This window comes from Aquarana catesbeiana, linkage group LG08 (assembly GCF_042186555.1).
Source record: "Aquarana catesbeiana isolate 2022-GZ linkage group LG08, ASM4218655v1, whole genome shotgun sequence".
NCBI classification, from domain to species: domain Eukaryota; kingdom Metazoa; phylum Chordata; class Amphibia; order Anura; family Ranidae; genus Aquarana; species Aquarana catesbeiana.
Window position 1 is genome coordinate 308,027,939 of NC_133331.1, and position 23,461 is coordinate 308,051,399.

The 23,461-nt window shown below is 44.1% G+C and overlaps 2 protein-coding genes across 2 annotated transcripts in view; both read right to left on the bottom strand.

Moving 5' to 3' along the window:
• LOC141106918 (uncharacterized) overlaps window positions 1-23,461 on the bottom strand; it is a 118,330-nt gene that overhangs the window by 45 nt on the left and 94,824 nt on the right. The window contains 8 exon segments of the mRNA XM_073597848.1: window positions 1-654; window positions 656-2,321; window positions 5,324-5,465; window positions 5,648-5,728; window positions 5,824-5,921; window positions 6,038-6,164; window positions 8,520-9,296; window positions 22,019-22,081. The exon segment at window positions 1-654 is cut by the window's left edge and continues 45 nt beyond it. Coding sequence (XP_073453949.1) covers window positions 291-654; window positions 656-2,321; window positions 5,324-5,465; window positions 5,648-5,728; window positions 5,824-5,921; window positions 6,038-6,164; window positions 8,520-9,296; window positions 22,019-22,081 — 3,318 coding nt within the window. The 3' untranslated portion in view covers window positions 1-290.
• LOC141105110 (uncharacterized) lies at window positions 14,819-22,365 on the bottom strand. Its single transcript, XM_073594976.1, has 4 exons — window positions 22,177-22,365; window positions 21,869-22,081; window positions 21,353-21,494; window positions 14,819-20,063 (listed from the first exon to the last, which is right to left on the bottom strand). Exons 2-4 carry the CDS (start codon window positions 22,007-22,009, stop codon window positions 18,559-18,561), a joined length of 1,788 nt encoding a protein of 595 aa, XP_073451077.1. The 5' UTR covers window positions 22,010-22,081; window positions 22,177-22,365; the 3' UTR covers window positions 14,819-18,558.

Sequence of the window (23,461 nt, forward strand, 5' to 3'; positions counted from 1 at the left end):
GAAGTTCATCCCTTTGATCTGTAAATGAATAAAAAGAAGGACAGATAAGAAGATACAATGTTTCTTTTTATCTCTCTTTCAGCGCTGAGCGATGTTGTTAATAAACATTGCCGGCTGCTTTTTTTTTTTTTTTTTTTTTTTTCACAGCTGTGAGGCGGGAACTGCTCTGCATTTGTTACACGAATCATGGAAATGCTGCATTAAGATCCGACAGAAACCTTTCCCGCACTCTAAACGCGAATAGGGAACGCTCACCCGTGTGAATTCTCTGGTGATGAGCAAGGTTTCTTTTAGCAATGAAACCTTTCCCGCACTCTGGACATTAATAAGGACGAGTCGCTCGCGTGAATTCTCTGGCTTTTAACAGGGCGTCCTTTCAGATTGCAGGGTTTCCCACACTCTGAACGTGAATAAGAACGCTCATCTGTGCGAGTGCTCTGGGGATTATGAAGCCTTCTCGTGTCCTTGAAACATTCCCCGCACCCTGAACATGAACAGGAAAGCTCAGCTGTGTGAATTCTCTGGTGATGTAGAAGGCTTATTTTCTCAGGGAAACTTTTCCCGCACTCTGAAGATGAATAGGGACGCTTTCCTGCGTGACTTTTCTGGTGATTAAGAAGGTGTCTTTTGTCGGTGAAAGATTTCCCGCACTCAACATGAATTAGGAGGCTCACCCGTGTGTTTTCTCTGATGTTTAACAAGGCTTGCTTTCAAAGTGAACGATTTCCCGCACTCTAGACAAGAATACGGACGCTCACCCGTGTGACTTCTCTGGTGTGTAAGAAGTTTGGATTTCTGAGCGAAAACTTTCCCGCAATCTAGACATGAATGGCGCTCGGCTGTGTGAATTTTTTGGTGTTTAATAAGACTTGCTTTCTTGGCAAAACTTTTCCCGCACTCTGAACATGAGTAAGGACGCTCACCCGCGTGACTTCTCAGGTGTTTAAGGAGGACGGCCTTGGAAATGAAACATTTCCCGCACTCTGAACAAGAAAAGGGACGCTCGCCCGTGTGAATTTTCTGGTGTGTAACAAGTGTTTCTTTCTGAGTGAAGCATTTCCCGCACTCCGAACACGCGTAGGGGCGATCGCCCTTGTGAATCCTCTGGTGCTTTTGAAGTTTACCTTTCTCCGCAAAACATTTCCCGCACTCTGAACAGGAATAAGGACGCTCACCAGTGTGACTCCTTTGGTGTATAATCAGCTCTCTTTTCCGAACGAAACACTTCCCGCACTCTGGACATGAATGTGGACGCTCCCCTGTGTGACTTCTCTGGTGAATTTTAAGGTGTCCTTTCAGAACGAAACATTTCCCGCACTCCGAACATGTATGAGGACGTTCTCCCGTGTGATATTTCTGGTGTATAAGTAGCTTCCCTTTTTCAGTGAAACATTTCCCGCACTCCGAACATGAAAAAGGAACTTCGCCTGTGTGAATTACCTGATGTGCATTCAGTTCTCTTTTGTAAGTGAAACACTTCCCGCACACTGAACATGAATAAGGGCGCTCACCTGTGTGACCTCGCTGGTGTGCAACAAGCCCTGCTTTCCGAGTGAAACATTTCCCGCACTCTGAACACGAAAAGGGACGCTCACCCGTGTGAACTCTCTGGTGATGACCAAGGTTTCTTCTATCGATGAAACCTTTCCCGCACTCTGAACATGTATAGGGACGCTCACCTGTGTGCTTTTTCTGGTGATTGAGAAGGTATCTTTTCTGAGTAAAAGCCTTCCCGCACTCTGAGCATGAGAAAGGACACTCTCCTGTGTGGATTCTCTGATGTTTAAGAAGGCTCCTTTTCATGGTAAAAGATTTCCCGCACTCTGAACAAGAAAAGGGTCGCTCCCCCGTGTGACTCCTCTGGTGTATAAGAAGGTCGGATCTCTGAATGAAACCCTTTCCGCAATCTACGCATAAGTAAGGACGCTTGCCTGTGTGAATTCTTTGGTGTTTAGCAAGATGCGCTTTCTCAGCGAAACATTTCCCGCACTCTGAACATGGGAAAGCAAGCTCACCCTTTTGACTTTTCTGGTTTCCAAGTGTCCCAATTTTTTTGGAAGATTTCTTATGCGTCGAAGAAAGGGATTCCTTGGGATTAGATGGGTCTGTTGATGGAGCTGTATTGTGAGAACCCAGATGGAGATCTGGAGGAACCGGATGTGATTTATGAGAAGGTTCCTCAGGTTTAGAGGGATCCGTCCTTCTCCTCAAACGGGAAGGTCTGTGATGTCTATTGGGATTTACTCTTGGAGAACATTCTTCAACGGCATCATCATCTTCTTTATAATCTGAAGATAAATTATCCAGGACATAGTGTCCACCTGTTGGAAACCACATTTTAGGTGTTAGAAGAGTTCCTCATGCCTTTCATCCAGAAGTCATAGATCTCGATATAGATTTCAACAGTTTCTCAGAGCTCTGGCATGGAATAGGCTGCAGTCATAACATAAAAATATAAATACGAGCCACATCAAGGATATAATACATATAAAACATACAATATAACAGTGTTGGCACATTGACGACATTGTTACCAGGAATCTGGAGATGGACCTTCCTCCACCTCATTTCTTGGAAAACTCAGAACAGAGATATAAACCTTTTATATGAAGTTCTCCAATGATGGACAATTTTTGAGATATAGGGGGCCCTCAAAAATGACTCCTGATATCCCCAAAGCCCCCCCCTGTAAAATGATGGACCTTCCTCCGCCTCATTTCTTGGAAAAACCTCAACATACTGAAGAACAAAGATATAAACCTTTCATATGAAGTTCTTCAATGATGGACAATTTGAGATATAGGGGGCCCTCAAGTGTGACTCCTGATATTCCCAACCCCCCCCCCCCCCCCTTAAAATGATGGACCTTCCTCCAGCTCATTTCTTGGAAACACCTCAACATATTGAAGAACAGAGATATAAACCTTTCATATGAAGTTCTCCAAAGATGGACAATTTTTGAGATATAGGGGGCCCTTAAAGTGTGACTCCTTATATCCCAAAAGCCCCCCCCACCCCCCCCCCCCAAAAAATGATGGACTTTCCTCCACCTCATTTCTTGGAAACACCTCAACATACTGAAGAACAGAGATATAACTTCTCCAATGATGGACCTTCCTCCACCTCATTTCTTGGAAACACCTCAACATACTGAAGAACAGAGATATAACTTCTCCAATGATGGACCTTCCTCCACCTCATTTCTTGGAAACACCTCAACATACTGAAGAACAGAGATATAAACCTTTTATATGAAGTTCTCCAATGATGGACAATTTCTGAGATATAGGGGGCCCTCAAGTGTGACTCCTGATATCCCCAAAGCCCCCCCCCTTATAAAATGATGGACCTTCCTCCGCCTCATTTCTTGGAAACACCTCAACATACTGAAGAACAGAGATATAAACCTTTCATATGAAGTTCTAAAATGGACAATTTTTGAGATATAGGGGGCCCTAAAATGACTGAAGAACAGAGATATGAACCTTTCATATGAAGTTCTTCAATGATGGACAATTTTTGAGACATAGGGGGCCCTCAAGTGTTACTCCTAATATCCCAAAAAGCCCCCCCACCCATAAAATTATGAACCTTCCTCCACCTCATTTCTTGGAAACACCTCAACATACTGAAGAAGAGAGATATAAACCTTTCATACGAAGTTCTCGAATGATGGCCATTTTTCCCGATATCCCAAAAGCCCCCCAATAAAATGATGGACCTTCCTCCACCTTATTTCTTGGAAACACCTCAACATACTGAAGAACAGACATATAAACCTTTCATATGAAGTTCTCCAATGATGGACAATTTTTGAGATATAGGGGGCCCTCAAGTGACTGAAGAACAGAGATCTAAACCTTTCATATGAAGTTCTTCAATGATGGACAATTTTTGAGATATAGGGGGCCCTCAAGTGTGACTCCTGATATCCCCAAATCCCCCCCCCCCCCTTATAAAATGATGGACCTTCCTCCACCTCATTTCTTGGAAACACCTCAACATACTGAAGAACAAAGATATAAACCTTTCATATAAAGTTCTCCAATGATGGACAATTTGAGATATAGGGGGCCCTCAAGTGTGACTCCTCATATCTAAAAGCCCCCCCCCCGCCCCTTATAAATTGATGGACCTTCCTCCACCTCATTTCTTGGAAAAACCTCAACATACTGAAGAACAGAGATATAAACCTTTCATATGAAGTTCTTCAATGATGGACAATGTTTGAGATATAGGGGCCCTCAAGTGTTACTCCTGATATCCCAACCCCCCCCCCCATAAAATGATGGACCTTCCTCCACATCATTTCTTGGAAACACCTCAACATACTGAAGAACAGAGATATAAACCTTTCATATGAAGTTCTTCAATGATGGACAATTTTTGAGATATAGGGGGCCCTCAAGTGTGACTCCTGATATCCCAAAAGCCCCCTCCCCCTATAAAATGATGGACCTTCCTCCACCTCATTTCTTGGAAACACCTCAACATACTGAAGAACAAAGATATGAACCTTTCATATGAAGTTCTCCAATGATGGACAATTTGAGATATAGGGGGCCCTCAAGTGTGACTCCTCATATCTAAAAGCCCCCCCCCCCGCCCCTTATAAATTGATGGACCTTCCTCCACCTCATTTCTTGGAAACACCTCAACATACTGAAGAACAGAGATACAAGTTCTCCAATGATGGACAATGTTTGAGATATAGGGGGCCCTCAAGTTTTACTCCTGATTTCCCAAAGGCCCCCCCTCCCTATAAAATGATGGACCTTTCTCCACATAATTTCTTGGAAACACCTTAACATACTGAAGAACAGAGATATAAACCTTTCATATTAAGTTCTCCAATGATGGACAATTTTTGAGATATAGGGGGCCCTCAAGTGTGACTCCTGATATCCCAAAAGCCCCCTCCCCCTATAAAATGATGGACCTTCCTCCACCTCATCATACTGAAGAACAGAGATATAAACCTTTCATATAAAGTTCTCCAATGATGGACAATTTTTGAGATATAGGGAACCCTCAAGTGTGGCTCCTGATATCCCAAAAGCCCCCCCCCCCCCCCCCCCATACAATTCAGTGTATGTGATCTTACTGAAAACTGTCAGAGACAGTGGACATGATATAGGAGATCTCAAGAGTCCCGGAACGTTTCATGAAAAAATTGGTTCACAGCAGAAACACACAAAACAGGCAATGTGTTTCAAGGGGTTGCACAGGGTTTTTTGAGCCCATGTAATAGTGCAAACATCCACTTCTCATAAGAAAAAAAATTAAACTGTGAACTGTTTCTGCCTTTAGTGTTTACACTTACTTGGGTCTATATGTAGAGAAGGTTCTTCCTGTTCACTTCTTATAACCATCTTCCCCTCCTCCATAGACTGCTGATCTCCACTCACCAACATCTCTTCTTCTTCCTCTTTAATCTCAACTTTGATGACTTTCAGTTCTTCACCCTAAACCCCAAAGATAATTAAATACATTTATTAAAAAGAGCATGAGATTCAATCGAATGTCATCTTATAGCTTCGAAAAAAAAATTGTTGGTGTTCTGTTGCTGAGTCCCATCTACCTGATCATGGTGAACAATGCTGAGATCTTTCCATGTGGAGTTCAAAGAATGCAGAGGACCACTTACCTCATTAAACTGCTGATTTTCCAACACAAATGACTCCTCTTCTTCTTTAACTTCAATTTTGATATCCTTCAATTCTGTGTCCTAAACCCCAAAGATGACAAAATACATTTGTAAAATGGAATAAGAGATTACTTGCCCAGAAGCCTTTTTTGATGGACATGTTCAGTCCCACCTACCTGATGATGGTGAGGGATGGTGTGATCTTCCTGTGTGGAATCCCGGGAATACAGAGGACGAGGACATCTCTCTGGTGGGTTCCCATTACTGGATCCATCTGTAGGAAACACACACACTGACTGAATACATTGTTTCTATGTGTTTATCAGATGATGGGGGATCTAGGTGGACCCTCCGTACTGCTCTCTCCTTTACAATAAAGTCTCCTCTTACCCGGTGATGTGAGGGGCGGCTGATTCTCCATCACGATATACAGTGAGGTGGAGGCACTGTGATGGGTGATGTCCTGTGAAGACGGCTGCTGGGTGTTAATGGATCTCCAGATATTGTCTTCACTACTTTATAATCCTGTGTAAAGAGAGAAAGTAACAATTATCACCACAGACTTCCCAGAATCCTCCTCACCTCTCCAGTAAGGCCCCTTTCACACTTGTGCGACTTGGGACTGCAGAGTCCCATGACAAGTCGTGCCCCATTATTTCCAAAGAGTACAATTCCTATCTGTGCCACTTCAAGTCGCACCGACTTCAAAGTAGTCCCTGCACTACTTTGGTCCGACTTTGATGCGAGTTACACAGGCATTCCCTGAAATCGCGGCCGCAAAATCGCGCGGTAGTGCAAAAGAGGCCTAAGGTCTGTCTGTGTCCCAGTTGTTGAGATCTCCTCTTACTTTTTGTCCATGTGGCTGCTGTCAAAAAGGACAGTTGTGAGGGGAGATCAGCCCAATGGGGATAAAAACAAATAATAATCTGAAAGAGTTTCTAACCAATCCCTTCTTAATCTAAACAAATTTAGAATAGAAGTAAAAAAAAAAAAAAATCGAACTGGAGAGAATACAATTTTAATAAATAGTACTGACCATGTATGAGGGAGGATATGTAGACATGACATTGTTCTGTGTACACAGTGCCCGGGAATGTCTATATTGTGAGCCCCGTCCTATTAGTGTCATTGGACTGACTCTGGATGGACAGTTGGATAAATGGTTCTATATTTAGGATGTATCCGGTCTATAAACCAGAGGCTCTGGATGGACAGTTGGATAAATGGTTCTATATTTAGGATGTATCCGGTCTATAAACCAGAGGCTCTGGATGGACAGTTGGATAAATGGTTCTATATTTAGGATGTATCCGGTCTATAAACCAGAGGCTCTGGATGGACAGTTGGATAAATGGTTCTATATTTAGGATGTATCCGGTCTATAAACCAGAGGCTCTGGATGGACAGTTGGATAAATGGTTCTATATTTAGGATGTATCTGGTCTATAAACCAGAGGCTCTGGATGGACAGTTGGATAAATGGTTCTATATTTAGGATGTATCTGGTCTATAAACCAGAGGCTCTGGATAGACAGTTGGATAAATGGTTCTATATTTAGGATGTATCTGGTGTATAAACCAGAGGCTCTGGATGGACAGTTTGATAAATGGTTCTATATTTAGGATGTATCTGGTCTATAAACCAGAGGCTCTGGATGGACAGTTTGATAAATGGTTCTATATTTAGGATGTATCTGGTCTATAAACCAGAGGCTCTGGATGGACAGTTGGATAAATGGTTCTATATTTAGGATGTATCTGGTCTATAAACCAGAGGCTCTGGATAGACAGTTGGATAAATGGTTCTATATTTAGGATGTATCTGGTCTATAAACCAGAGGCTCTGGATGGACAGTTGGATAAATGATTCTCAATGTAGGATGTATCTATGTAAATATTACAATACACTATATATTTGTATATCAGCATCTTATGGAGATGAAAGACATCACAGTGACTATGGAGGAAGAGGACGGACATGACGGGGGGCTTACTAGGTGTAAATATAAAATAATATCTTATTACCTCCTATACTGCCAGTTCCAGCAATGTCTCCTCTCTACTGCCTGTTAACTCGCCTGTAACCTAGAATTTTCTATTTATATCTGACATCACTTCCTGTGCAGAAAGCACATCACTTCCTGTCTGCACCTCAATTACTTCCTGTCTGCACCTCAATTACTTCCTGTCTGTGCGTTCCACTGACAAACACCTCCTTGTGGTGAGTATAAAAACTGCAGCCTACATTGTTTATCACACTTTGATCATTGCATTCTACTTTTTGCTGTACAAATTATGCAACTCTAAACTTACAATGAAATGAATTTGTTTGTGTAGTAAAGTTCATAAATATGTGCAATTGAAGAGCATTAAAACATATATTTGATTTTGACATAGTGTTATTTTAGAAATGAAAGTACATCAAGAATTTTTTTTTAATGATATCCGTAGTGGTGTGCGAAAAATGTCTCAGCTCTGGCACTGAGGATAGTTCTGAGAAACCCAGTGTGCCAGATTGTATACAAGATTTGTATCCACCCAGCTAGATTTTGAGTCCCTCTAGGCCTAGTCTAGGGTGGTGGTCAGAGGTATTGCGATCTGTGATAAGTTGATCCCACCTGGTTTTACTTTCTCAAAGAAAGCACTCTCATTCCTCCACCATCCAACAAAGTCCTTGCCTTGGTTTGCGAGTCACTGTGGTTGGGCGTCCTTGAGAATACAATGACAATATGACATGGACATGCTCTGTAAGCCACTGATGGGGATTACCTCTGTATCACTGATGAAGATAACTTTGAGATTACAGAACCTATCACTGCAACCATTAAAAAGAGAACCGAGATGGCAGTGGTGGGAATATTCTATGTGGTACTTGTAGAGGCTCCATGTATCCATAGTATATCAGCTGACAAACATGTGGAACTGAACCTTCTGGACTCTCTGGAACTCGACCTTCTGGACACTGTGAAACTGGACCTTCTGGACTCTGTGAGACTGGACCTTCTGGACTCTGTGAAACTGGACCTTCTGGACACTGTGAAACTGGACCTTCTGGACTCTGTGAAACTGGACCTTCTGTACTCTCTACAACTGGACCTTCTAGTCTCTCTATAACTGCACCTTCTGGACTCTCTAAAAATGGACCTTCTGGACTCTCTATAACAGGACATCTTGAAATCTCTATAACTGGACCTTCTAGTCTCTCTATAACTGGACCTTCTGGACTCTCTATAACTGGAACAACTGGAACTTCTGGACTCTCTATAACTGGAACAACTGGAACTTCTGGACTCTCTATAACTGGAACAACTGGAACTTCTGGACTCTCTATAACTGGAACTTCTGGACTCTCTGAAACTGGACCTTTAGGACTCTCTGAAACTGGACCTTCAGGACTCTCTGAAACTGGAGCTTCTGGACTCTCTGAAACTGGACCTTCTGAATCCTCTATAACTGGACTTTCTGGGCTGTCTATAACTAGACCTTCTGGACTCTCTGAAACAGGACCTTCCGGACTCTCTGAAACCGGACCTCCTGGACTCTCTGGAACTGGAGCTTCTGGACTCTCTGAAACTGGACCTCCTGGACTCTCTGAAACTGGAGCTTCTGGACTCTCTGAAACTGGAGCTTCTGGACTCTGGAACTGGAGCTTCTGGATTCACTGAAACTGGACCTTCCAGAGGTGAAGTGTGGCTCACCAATCATCTATCAATTATGGTAATTTGTGAAAAAAGGAACAGGATATTGGAAAGTGTAGAACCTTTTTTTATTTTGCAAAAGAAGACACGAAATAAAGGAATCTAAATGAAACTTTGTATATAAATTAAAAAGAAAATCAAATTTATTAACAATTATACTTTGACTGGACCAATGAAAATCAGCTTCTTCACTAAAGCAAAAAAGAATCATGATAAGTGATATCAACCAATAAAAAGTGTTGTCCATGTATTGTCATATCTGGCCATGTATTAGCACAATTTAATTCTATGGTGCGGTCTGTGCTAGGTACCCAGACAGCACTGTGTGTTTAGAGCAGGGGTCTCCAAAGTACCGCCCGCGGGCCACATCTGGTCCGCTAGGACGTTTTTTTTTTTTTATGGCTCGCAGCAAGAGTCGTCAGACTTTGCTCAAGCTTTGTTGGGTTGTGGGACTTCCGCTGCATACTCCTCTCCCCCTGCAGTATGCATAACATGTGCAGGAACCTGACAAAGCTGCCCCCCCCCCCCCCGCACCACACTGTGCTATTGGTTGCTAGGACCGCCAATTAAGTACTTCAGTGGAGACCCGCTGCACCTTCTGCCGCCCGCCCGCTGTTAATATGAGCACATTTTACACAACATGTCAGTGTAACAGCAGGACCAGAACTGGAAGGCGCAGCAGACCCGCCCTAAAGATAGAGATTTGTTGCTAGTTGTTTCAGAGGCACATTGTGTTTTTGAGGGGGATAGTTATGGAGAGGATGCTGAGGAGGACACAAAAAAGTGGGAGGGGCTCTGAGGGGGACATAAATATGCATGGAGGACTCTGAGGGGACATATGTGCATGAGGGGGCTTTGAGGAGGAAACAAATGTGCATGGGATGGGCTCCGAGGACACAAATGTGTGTGGGATGGGCTCTGAGGACACAAATGTGCGTGGGATGAGCTCCGAGGAGGACGCAGATGTGCGTGGCATGGGCTCTGTGGAGGACACAAATGTGCATGGAATGGGCTCTGTGGAGGACACAAATGTGCATGGGATGAGCTCTGAGGATGACACAAATGTGTGTGGGATGAGCTCTGAGGAGGACACAAATGTGTGTGGGATGAGCTCTGAGGAGGACACAAATGTGTGTGGGATGAGCTCTGAGGATGACACAAATGTGTGTGGGATGAGCTATGAGGAGGACACAAATGTGTGTGGGATGAGCTCTGAGGATGACACAAATGTATGTGGGATGAGCTCTGTGGAGGACACAAATGTGTGTGGGATGGGCTCTGAGGAGGACACAAATGTGTGTGGGATGAGCTCTGAGGATGACATAAATGTGTGTGGGATGAGCTCTGAGGAGGACACAAATGTGTGTGGGATGAGCTATGAGGAGGACACAAATGTGTGTGGGATGAGTTCTGAGGATGACACAAATGTGTGTGGTATGAGCTCTGTGGAGGACACAAATGTGCATGGGATAGGCTCTGTGGAGAACACAAATGTGTGTGGGATAGGCTCTGTGGAGGACACAAATGTGCGTGGGATGAGCTCAGTGGAGGACACAAATGTGTGTGGGATGAGCTCTGTGGAGGACACAAATGTGTGTGGGATGAGCTCTGTGGAGGACACAAATGTGCGTGGGATGAGCTCTGTGGAGGACACAAATGTGCATGGGATAGGCTCTGTGGAGGACACAAATGTGTGTGGGATGAGCTCTGTGGAGGACACAAATGTGCGTGGGATGAGCTCTGTGGAGGACACAAATGTGCGTGGGATAGGCTCTGTGGAGGACACAAATGTGTGTGGGATGGGCTCTGAGGAGGACACAAATGTGTGTGGGATGAGCTCTGAGGATGACATAAATGTGTGTGGGATGAGCTCTGAGGAGGACACAAATGTGTGTGGGATGAGCTATGAGGAGGACACAAATGTGTGTGGGATGAGCTCTGAGGATAGCACAAATGTGCGTCAGATTGAGCACTGAGGACACAAATGTGCGTGGGATGAGCTTTGAGGACAGCACAAATGTGTGTGGGATGAGCTCTGAGGAGGACACAAATGTGTGTGGGATGAGCCCTGAGGAGGACACAAATGTGTGTGGGATGAGCCCTGAGGAGGACACAAATGTGTGTGGGATGAGCCCTGAGGAGGACACAAATGTGTGTGGGATGAGCTCTGAGGAGGACACAAATGTGTGTGGGATGAGCTCTGAGGATAGCACAAATGTGCGTCAGATTGAGCTCTGAGGACACAAATGTGGGTCGATTGAGCACTGAGGACACAAATGTGCGTGTGATGAGCTTTGAGGACAACACAAATGTGTGTGGGATGGGCGCTGAGGAGGAAACAAATGTGCAGGGGATGGGCTCTGAGGACATATTTGCTTCCCCATCACAGCTCCCTGAACATTTGTGTCCTCCTCAGAGCCTATCCCACGCACATTTGTGTCCTCAGAGTACATCCTGCACATTTGTGTCCCCCTCAGAGCCTATCCCACATACATTTGTGTCCTCCTCAGAGCCTATCCCACGCACATTTGTGTCCTCAGAGTACATCCTGCACATTTGTGTCCCCCTCAGAGCCTATCCCCCATACATTTGTGTCCCCCTCAGAGCCCCTCTCTGTACATTTGTGTCCCCATCACAGCCTCCCTTGCACACATGTATGTCCCCTCAGGTCTAAAAGACCCCCAATGTCTCCCCTGTGCTCCACTGAATGTAATGCACATCGCACTGCATTACATTCTTTCCGGGCCTTGATGGCCGGGGAAACTGTCAACGGGGACCCGGAAAATTACGTCATAATGACCTCTGGGTCAACAACTAGAAAGGGAAGAGAACAGACGTGTCACTGGCTGGCCGGATAGCCAAGCAAATTCGGGATCGGCTTTGATCGGCTGTTCATGATAGAAACCCGGAAGCGATGACATGACTTCACTTCCGGTTTACTCGGAAACCATGGGTGCCATTTTTTAAAAATAAAGAGTACCTGTCAACTCCCTATTACTGTCACAAGGGATGTTTACACTCCTTATGACAGCAAAAACGTGATTGAAATTTTTTTTTAACAGTGTAAAAATAAAATAAATTAATAATTAAAAAAGTAAAGTGCCCCTCGTCCTCCCGCGCAAAGGTGAATGCACCCATCAGTTCCGTACACACGCAAACAGTGATCGTCTCCAAACATATGAGGTATCACCGCGAACATCAGATCATGGGCAGTAATTCTAGTGCTTACTGCCTCCTTTGTAAATCTAAAAGTGGTACCTGTAAAGACTTCAAAAGACTGTAAAGCGTCACCAATGTATAGTAAAGTTTACGTAGTTTGTCGCTATTGCACAGGTATGCGCAATTTTAAAGTGTGACGTGTTTGGTATCTATTTATGCGGCGTAACATCATCTTTTATATACTACCAAAAAATTGGGCTATCGTGTTTTTTGCATTAAAATTCTAAAAAAAGTGTGGGTTTTTTTCTAAAAAAATTGCGCAAATACTGCGAGATATGAATAAAATTGCAAAACCCACCAATTTATTCTCTAGGGCTTTTGCTTTAAAATAAAAAAAAAATCACGTTTGGGGGTTCTAAGTAATTTTCTAGCAAAAAATACAGATTGTTACATGTGAACAAAAAGTGCCAGAAAAGGTGGTTAATAAAATAATTTGGCTGTAAAGAATGCTAGATACTATAAAAGGAGTGCGTTTCCCATTCATGCTCATCCTTTTACCTCTGTGCCGCCATTTTCACTCTGCGGCTGGCTCATTTCTACCACCAGCTGTCCTCTTCTTCCTCTGGGTTCAGCCAATCTGCCCTTTCCATCGGGTGCGGGGCTTCGGCGAGGAGCCAGGAACAACCATATACACTGTTACACTGAAGAAGTCACGTGAGCAAGTGACATAACGCGTAGGGCGGAGTGCGGTGACATCACTTCCAGCCCGGACTCGAAACCAGAAGTACATGTTTTCATGCTGGTAATGAGTCACTGACTTATATAGAATATGTAAGTGAGCTGTATTGCAGCTTTTTATAAATTTAATTATTAATAAAAAGGTACTGACCTATTGGAGTCCTCTTCTTTCCTCTTTAAGTACTATGTACATATACGCTATATTGTCAAAAGTATTGGGACACCTGCCTTTACACACACATGAACTTTAATGGTCTCCCAGTCTTAGTCCGTAGGGTTCAATATTGAGTTGGCTCACCCTTTGCAGCTATAACAGCTTCAACTCTTCTGGGAAGGCTGTCCACAAGGTTTAGGAGTGTGTCTATGGGAATGTTTGACCATTCTTGCAGAAGCGCATTTGTGAGGTCAGGCACTGATGTTGGACGAGAAGGCCTGGTTCGCAGTCTTCCCTCTAATGCATTCCAAAGATGTTCTATCTGGTTGAGGTCAGGACTCTGTGCAGGCCAGTCAAGTTCTTCCACCCCAAACTCGCTCATCCATGTCTTTATGGACCTTGCTTTGTGCACTGGTGTGCAGTCATGTTGGAACAGGAAGGGGCCATCCCCAAACTGTTCCCATAAAGTTGGGAGCATGAAATTATCCAAAATGTCTTGGTATGCTGACGCCTTAACTGGAACTAAGGGGCCAAAAACAACCCCACACCATAATCCCCCCTCCACCAAATGATTTGGACCAGTGCACAAAGCAAGGTCCATAAAGACATGGATGAGCAAGTTTGAGGTGGAGGAACTTGACTGGCCTGCACAGAGTCCCGACCTCAACCCGATAGAACACCTTTGAAATGAGATAGAGTGGAGACTCTGAGCCAGGCCTTTTCGTCCAATATCAGTGCCTGACCTCACAGGCATCCTTTAAAGAGGAAGTAAACCCTGATAAGTTTTACTTCCTCTTTTGCTCCCTGTATAACCTGCAAATTAAAAGCATAATGGGCTAGTATGCATCGCATACTAGCCCATTATGTGACACTTACCTGCAAAAGAATCCAGAGATGTTCCCTGTGTAGGCAGCGTCCATCTTCAAGCTCCTCTTCCTTCCGGGCCACGGACTCCGGCTCTGTGATTTGCCGGAGCCGTGTGACGTCACTCCCGCGCATGCGCACAGTAACGGCACACGCTAGGGAAGAAACAGCACAGAGTTTCGTTTCTTCCCCACGCATGCGCCGTTCACTTTATCGGCGGAGGGCGGACTACAAGTGAAATATCTCCTAAACGGCGCATGTTTAGGAGATATTTCCACTACCTATAGGTAAGCCTTATTCTAGGCTTACCTATAGGTAGAAGTCCCAAAAAAGGGTTTACAACCACTTTAACACTTTACGTTATGCTTTATTGCCAAAAATATTGGCAACATTCCCATGTCTGTTCCTTTTTGGAGGAGTACCTTAAGAAGCCGGCACCCTGTTTGCTGAGGAAGTCTCCTCTTAAGCTTAGAGCGGGGATCCCAGCTCTTTACGATAAAACAAAGTTTGAATTAATTCAAGTAAAATCTTGTATAAAAGAGGTAAAAAAATGTAATTTATTAAGAATTATACCTTTAAAATAGCAACGATGTGCTGCAGTCAACAGCAAACTATAAAAAACTCCATTGATGAAAGATACAGTCTGATTGGATTGGATGTCCCGCTATTGGTCTTAGCTATTTACTGTTGTTATTGCTCTGTTGTCTGCATTGTGGAAGAGTTTCCCCTTGCACTGCCGTGATAGCCCAACTGTTGCCCCATGTATGATCATGATTGCCCAATTGTTGACTCACGTATGGACATGACTGCCCAACTGTTGCCCCATGTATGGTCATGATTGCCCAACTGTTGCCCCATGTATGGTCATGATTGCCCAACTGTTGCCCCATGTATGGTCATGATTGCCCAATTGTTGACTCACGTATGGACATGATTGCCCAACTGTTGTCCCATGTATGGTCATGATTGCCCAACTGTTGCCCCATGTATGGTCATGATTGCCCAACTGTTGCCCCATGTATGGTCATGATTGCCCAATTGTTGACTCACGTATGGACATGATTGCCCAACTGTTGCCCCATGTATGGTCATGATTGCCCAACTGTTGCCCCATGTATGGTCATGATTGCCCAATTGTTGACTCACGTATGGACATGATTGCCCAACTGTTGCCCCATGTATGGTCATGATAGCCCAACTGTTGCCCCATGTATGGTCATGATTGCCCAATTGTTGACTCACGTATGGACATGATTGCCCAACTGTTGCCCCATGTATGGTCATGATTGCCCAACTGTTGCCCCGTGTATGGTCATGATTGCCCAACTGTTGCCCCATGTATGGTCATGATTGCCCAATTGTTGACTCACGTATGGACATGATTGCCCAACTGTTGCCCCATGTATGGTCATGATTGCCCAACTGTTGCCCCATGTATGGTCATGATTGCCCAATTGTTGACTCACGTATGGACATGATTGCCCAACTGTTGCCCCATGTATGGTCATGATTGCCCAACTGTTGCCCCATGTATGGTCATGATTGCCCAATTGTTGACTCACGTATGGACATGACTGCCCAACTGTTGCCCCATGTATGGTCATGATTGCCCAACTGTTGCCCCATGTATGGTCATGATTGCCCAACTGTTGCCCCATGTATGGTCATGATTGCCCAATTGTTGACTCACGTATGGACATGATTGCCCAACTGTTGTCCCATGTATGGTCATGATTGCCCAACTGTTGCCCCATGTATGGTCATGATTGCCCAACTGTTGCCCCATGTATGGTCATGATTGCCCAATTGTTGACTCACGTATGGACATGATTGCCCAACTGTTGCCCCATGTATGGTCATGATTGCCCAACTGTTGCCCCATGTATGGTCATGATTGCCCAATTGTTGACTCACGTATTAACATGATTGCCCAACTGTTGCCCCATGTATGGTCATGATAGCCCAACTGTTGCCCCATGTATGGTCATGATTGCCCAATTGTTGACTCACGTATGGACATGATTGCCCAACTGTTGCCCCATGTATAGTCATGATTGCCCAACTGTTGCCCCGTGTATGGTCATGATTGCCCAACTGTTGCCCCATGTATGGTCATGATTGCCCAATTGTTGACTCACGTATGGACATGATTGCCCAACTGTTGCCCCATGTATGGTCATGATTGCCCAACTGTTACCCCATGTATGGTCACGATTGCCCAATTGTTGACTCACGTATGGACATGATTGCCCAACTGTTGCCCCATGTATGGTCAGGATTGCCCAACTGTTGCCCCATGTATGGTCATGATTGCCCAATTGTTGACTCACGTATGGACATGATTGCCCAACTGTTGCCCCATGTATGGTCATGATTGCCCAACTGTTGCCCTATGTATAGTCATGATTGCCCAACTGTTGCCCCATATATTGTCATGATTGCCAGTGTGTTCCCCACCTCTGAAGAAATGTTTCCGGGGATCATCTGAAAGTGGACAGAGTAGGAGATAGTCGGACAGTTTGGGGTAGAGAGTTCCAGACAGAATATATTGCAATACTTGGGCCCTTGCACTGCCATGATTGCCCAATTGTTGTCCCATGTATGGTCACGATTGCCCAACTGTTGCCCCATGTATGGTCATGATTGCCCAACTATTGCCCCATGAATGGTCATGATTGCCCAACTGTTTGCCCCATCTATGGTCATGAGTGCCAGTGTGCTACCCACTTTGTGGGTGCAGTACTGTTGTATCATCTATGCAAGTAGGGGTCTATATTACTATAATTTGATGCATGCACACCCAAAATGTTTAAACCACACTCTGAAAAATCTTAACTTGCTTAATGCAATACATGGGCTCTTGCACTGCCATATATTCCAAACTGTTGCCCCATGTATTGTCATGATTGCCCAACTGTTGCCCCATGTAAAGTCACGATTGCCCAACTGTTGCCCCATGTATGGTCACGATTGCCCAACTGTGCCCCAATGTATGGTCGCGATTACCCAACTGTTGTCCCATGTATGGTCACGATTACCCAACTTTGCCCCATGTATGGTCATGATCGCCCAACTGTTGCCCCATGAATGGTCATGATTGCTCAACTGTTGCCTCATGTATGGTCATGATTGCCCAACTGTTGGCCCATGTATGGTCATAATTGCTCAACTTTTTGCCCCATGTATGGTAGGGCTGCCAGTGTGTTACCCACCTTTGTGGGTTCAGTGCTGTTGTATTATCTATGTAAGTAGGGGTCTATATTACTAAAATTTGATGCATGCACACCCAAAACATTTAAACCACACTCCGAAAAATCTTGACTTGCATAATGCATTACATGGGCCCTTGCACTGCCATATATGCCAAACTGTTGCCCCATGTATGGTCAGGATTGCCCAACTGTTGCCCCATGTATAGGCATGATTGCCCAACTGTTGCCCCATGTATGGTCAGAATTGTCCAACTGTTGCCCCATGTATGGTCATGATTGCCCAACTGTTGCTCCATGTATGGTCACGATTGTCCAACTGTTGCCCCATGTATGGTCATGATTGCCCAACTGTTGGCCCATGAATGGTCACAGTTGTCCAACTGTTGCCCCATATATGTTCATGATTTCCCATCTGTTGCCCCATGTATGGTCATGATTGCCAAACTGTTACCCCATGTATGATCATGATTGCCAGTGTGTTACCCACCTTTGTGGGGTCAGTGCTGTTGCGTTATATGAGTAGGGGTCTACATTACTATAATCTGATGCACACACACCCAGAGCTTTTAAACCACACCCTCAAAAATCTTGACTTGCACGATGCAATACTTGAGCCCTTACGCCAGGGATAGGCAACCTCGGCCCTCCAGCTTTTTAAATCTACAAGTCCCATGAGACATGGCAAGACCCTGACAATCACAGGCATGACTCCTAGAGGCAGAGGCATGATGGAATTTGTTGTTTCACCACAGCTGGAGTACCGAGGTTGCCTACCCCTGCCTTACGCAATCTCACCCCTGGAGAACCCGAGGTTCACTCAGCCACAACTGTTCTCTAGTACGTTAGATCTTTGGAGTTCCCGAGTCTGCATTCAAGCCATGCCCATAATGAGGGGCCCTCTCCCTGCTGGACTTGTATTTTTATATTTTGGAGAGGAAAGGAGACCCCCAGTTTGGGCAGGAAGAGAGATATAAACTGTAGCAGGAAGATTTTACCACCGGGGTCTCCAAGAAAAAAAGAAGATTCCAAAATGTGACTTGGTCCACCGGTTGTTCTATGGCCCGAAAAATTCCACCGGTTGTAAGCCTACGGACATGTTTCAACAGCCTCAGCAGGTATGTGGATTCTCTGATGTCTAATTAGGCTTCTTTTTTGTGTAAAACATTTCTCGCACTTTGAACATGAATAAGGGCGCTCACCCGTGTGACTTCTTTGGTGTCTAAGGAGGTCTCTTTTTATAGTGAAAGATTTCCCGCACTCTACACATAAGTAAGGACGCTCTCCGGTGTGAATCCTCTGGTGTTTAAGAAGGTCTCCTTTCATAGAGAAAGATTTCCAGCACTCCGAACAGGAAAAAGGACGCTCGCCTGTGTGACTTCTCTGGTGATTGAGGAAGTCTCTTTTGCCGACGAAACATTTCCCGCACTCTGCACACGAGAACGGGCGCTTACCGGTGTGAATTCTCTGGTGTTTAAGAAGGTCTCCTTTTTGAACGTAAGTCTTCCCGCACTCTGAACATGAGAAAGGACGCTCGCCCGTGTGACTTCTCTGGTGATTGAGAAGGTCTCTTTTGTCAATGTAACCTTTCCCGCACTCTGAACATGAGAAGGGGCGCGTACCTGTGTGAATTCTCTCATGTTTAAGAAGGTCTCCCTTCATGGTGAAAGATTTCCCGCACTCTGAACATGTGAAAGGGCGCTCACCAGTGTGAATTTTCCGATGTCTAAGAAGGCTACCACCGTCAGTGAAGGATTTTCCGCACTCCGAACATAAGAACGAACGTTCACTGGTGTGACTTCTCTGGTGTCGATATAGGCATGACTTGCGATAGAAACATTTCCCACACTCCGGACATGAGAAAGGACGCTCCCCCGTGTGTATTCTTTGATGTATGAGAAGTTCTGATTTGCGATAGAAACATTTGCCGCAATCTGAACATGAGAAAGGACGTACATCCGTGTGAATTTTCTGGTGTTGAAGGAGGTCTCTTTTCATAGTGAAAGATTTCCCACACTCTGAACATGAGAAAGGACGCTCACCTGTGTGAATTCTCAGGTGTTCAAAAAGCCTTCCTTTCGTAATGAAACACTTCCCGCACTCGGCACACGGGAAAGGACGCTCGCCCTTATGAATTCTTTGGTGCATAAGAAGTACTTTTCTCTTAATAAAACACTTCCCGCACTCTGAACATGAGAAAGGACGCTCTTCTGTGTGACTTCTTTGGTGTAGAAGAAGGGCTTCATTTTCAGTGAAGGATTTCCCACACATCAAACATGGGAATGAATTTTCTACTATGTGAACTCCTTTATGGCTGAAGGACATTTTTGTGGGATTAGATGGATCTGTTGATGTATCTGTACTGTGAAATCTCAGAAGGATATTTGGAGTAACAATATGTGATGTACCAGAAGATTCCTCAGGATTAGACAGATACATTGATCCCTCAGAAGGGTAAGGTCTGTGATGTGTACGTTCAGTATTAGAATTTAATCCTGGAGAATATTGTGCAATTCCATTGTCTTCTGTAATATAAGGTGGAGGTAAAATATGATGTCCTTCAGAGATTTTCCCATACCAAACATAGTGTCCATCTGTTGGAAAGCAATTGTTTTTGTAAAAAATGTTGTGATTTTTATTTCGTTCACTCAAATATATCATTTTGCTCTAGCAATAAAGGGTCTTAAAGCTCTGGCATGGAACATTAAAGGGCCTTTCATATGGTGTACAGTATCTCCACCTCATTTGTTGGGAACATTAAGTTATATTGAGGAATGGAGATGGACCTTTCATATGGTGTACAGTATCTCCTCCTCATTTGTTGGGAACATGACATTATATTGAGGAATGGAGATGGACCTTTTATATGGTGTACAGAGTCTCCTCCTCATTTGTTGGGAACAGGGCATTATATTGAGGAATAGAGATGGACCTTTCATATGGTGTACAGTATCTCCTCCTCATTTGTTGGGAACATGACGTTATATTGAGGAATGGAGATGGACCTTTCATATGGTGTACAGTATCTCCTCCTCATTTGTTGGGAACATGACATTATATTGAGAAATGGAGATGGACCTTTCATATGGTGTACAGTGTCTCCTCCTCATTTGTTGGGAACATGACGTTATATTGAGGAATGGAGATGGACCTTTCATATGGTGTACAGTATCTCCACCTCATTTGTTGGGAACATGGCGTTATATTGAGGAATGGAGATGGACCTTTCATATGGTGTATAGTATCTCCACCTCATTTGTTGGGAACATTAAGTTATATTGAGGAATGGAGATGGACCTTTCATATGGTGTACATTATCTCCACCTCATTTTTTGGGAACATGACCTTATATTGAGAGAAGGATATAGAGCAAGGTTTGGGAAGGACTTGAAAGGTGCTTTGTGGGGACAAAAGGATTCCAACTGCACCTCCCTTTCATCCACTGGGTCTGGGTGAGTGAGTCCAGTGGAGATCACTATGGGAAAGGGCAGCTGGAGAGGCAGTGTTAGATTCCTAAAGCCAGATATTAGTAACAGCAAGTAGGTTAAAGGAGTTGGAGATAGAAAGATAAATGACAGAGGTGAGCTTGTTACAAAACGAGCAGGCATTCCATTGGGCCCATGAGAAGGTTGGGCTGGGTGTTGAAAGCTGAGGAATCAAAATTAGTGCAAGAGTTCCAGCTGCTACCAGAGGAGGTGGGAATAAATCTTTGTTGGTGAAAATTGGGCCAAGTTGTGTAAGGGTTTTCTGCCTTCCTCTGGATCAGTTGCCACACTAGCATTTTTTAAGGGGGGGGCGATGTCTTTTTAAATGCACAAACTTTATATTCATAGAAGTAAAATAAAAATGTGAACAGTTTTTTCATTTAGTGTTTATTACTTACTTGTGTCTATATGTAGAGAAGATTCTTCCTCTTTACATTTCATAATCATCTCCCCCTCCTTCATAGACTGCTGATCTCCACTCACCAACGTCTCTTCTTCTTCCTCTTTAATCTCAACTTTGATGTCTTTCAGTTTTGCACCCTAAACCCCCCAAAAAAGATCAAAACAGAACAAAACATCTGGAAAAATTGAGTGGAAATAACATACATAGAAACATATTCTCCAATAGTTTAGCCACTTGAGGATTTTTAATGTAGGAGATACCACCTAAAAAACTTCAACAGCAGCTTCTCTACCCCTAAAATTGCTCCCCCATGTTGCTATTGCTTGCAATTACTGTCTGTCATAATGAATAGAGGGGAATAGTACTGTTAGACTTTACATACACTAAGTAATGGAAATTAATCACAGAATAAGCAGGCTCATACTGGAAATGTAAAAATAGGGGGTTTTCAAGCACGAAACCTGAAGTGGTCAAAATAATTTTTTAGTGCTATACACTCAGTCCCACCTACCTGATGATGGTGAGGGATGGTGTGACCTTCCTGTGTGGAATCCATGGAATACAGAAGACGGGGACATCTCTTTGGTGGGTTTGTGTCACTGAATGATTCCATCATGAAGGGGTCTTTGTGTCTTTTGGAAAACCTCTCCATCACACCAACCTCATCATCCTCTTCTTTTATCTCCTTTTTAACAGCATTATTAGGATCACTCTGGTTTTTATCCTGTATATTTCATAGAAATGAGTTTAGCTATAACCACATAGATATTGAACGGGTCAAAATGTAAATATCAGCTATTAATTAGCTTTCTACTTAACCTTATGTGAGAGGGTGTGATCTTCCTGTGTGGAATCCCGGGAATACAGAGGATGGGGACATCTCTCTGGTGGGATTTTGTTACTGGATCCATCTACCTGATGATGGTGAGGGATGGTGTGACCTTCCTGTATGGAATCCCAGTAATACAGAGGACAGGGACATCTCTCTGGTGGGTTCCCATTACTGGATCCATCTGTAGGAAACACACACACTGACTGAATACATTGTTTCTATGTGTTTATCAGATGATGGGGGATCTAGGTGGACCCTCTGTACTGCTCTCTCCTTTACAATAAAGTCTCCTCTTACCCGGTGATGTGAGGGGCGGCTGATTCTCCATCATGACGTCCTTGTAGAGATCCTTGTGTCCTTCTAAATACTCCCACTCCTCCATGGAGAAATAGACAGTGACATCCTGACACCTTATAGGAACCTGACACACACACAATGATACAGTCACCATCCAGACACATCCCTTGTCTGTTACTGGATAATGTCCCAGAATTCCCGGCACCGCTCACCTCTCCTGTCAGCAGATCAATGATCTTGTTGGTGACTTCTAGAATCTTCTTGGCACCGGTTACCTCTGTTGTCAGGCAGTGAGGTGGAGGCACTGTGATGGGTGATGTCCTGTGAAGACCACTGCTGGGTGTTAATGGATCTTCAGGTATTTTCTTCACTACTTTATAATCCTGTGTAAAGGGAGAAAGTAATAATTATCACTACAAACCTCCCAGAATCCTCCTAACCTCTCCGGTCAGGTCTGTGTTTTATTAATAGAGATAAGAGTGATGTCATGTGACCTCCCAGAATCCTCCTCACCTCTCCGGTCAGCAGGTAGATGATCTCCAGGGTGAGGTTCAATATCCTCTCAGTCATGTGATTTTGGACCTCCTCCATCTTCATTGATGTGGTCATGTAATCTACACAGGACTCTCCTCTCTGTAGATGGATAATAAACTGAGAATTATCTGGACTGTACCGGGAAGAATAATGTCTGCACAGAGTTCCTCCATAGTTCTGACACCTCAGGCGGCTTCTTATACTAAATTAATGGTTTCACTTATCAATCTCATGAGTAAAAAAACACTCTTATTAAAAGTACAATACTAAATAAAATAAAAAAAGTTTATTCTAGGTTTTCTTTGATTGGAGATTTATTAAATCTGCTCTTCTTGTATTCTTATATCTGTGTTCCAGTTGGGGAAATTTCCGTTCATTTCTCTTCCTCCTGTCAACAGAACAGGATATGAGGAGAAATCGCCCAATGGGAATATACACAGG

Coding starts and splice junctions, on each gene's coding strand:
- LOC141105110 (XM_073594976.1), bottom strand. CDS start 22,009: ATGGAGAGGTTTTCCAAAAGACACAAAGACCCCTTCATGATGGAATCA. Junction 21,495..21,868: donor CCATCCCTCACCATCATCAG/GTAGGTGGGACT, acceptor TGGGGGGTTTAG/GGTGCAAAACTGAAAGACAT. Junction 20,064..21,352: donor TTCTCTACATATAGACACAA/GTAAGTAATAAA, acceptor GCTTTCCAACAG/ATGGACACTATGTTTGGTAT.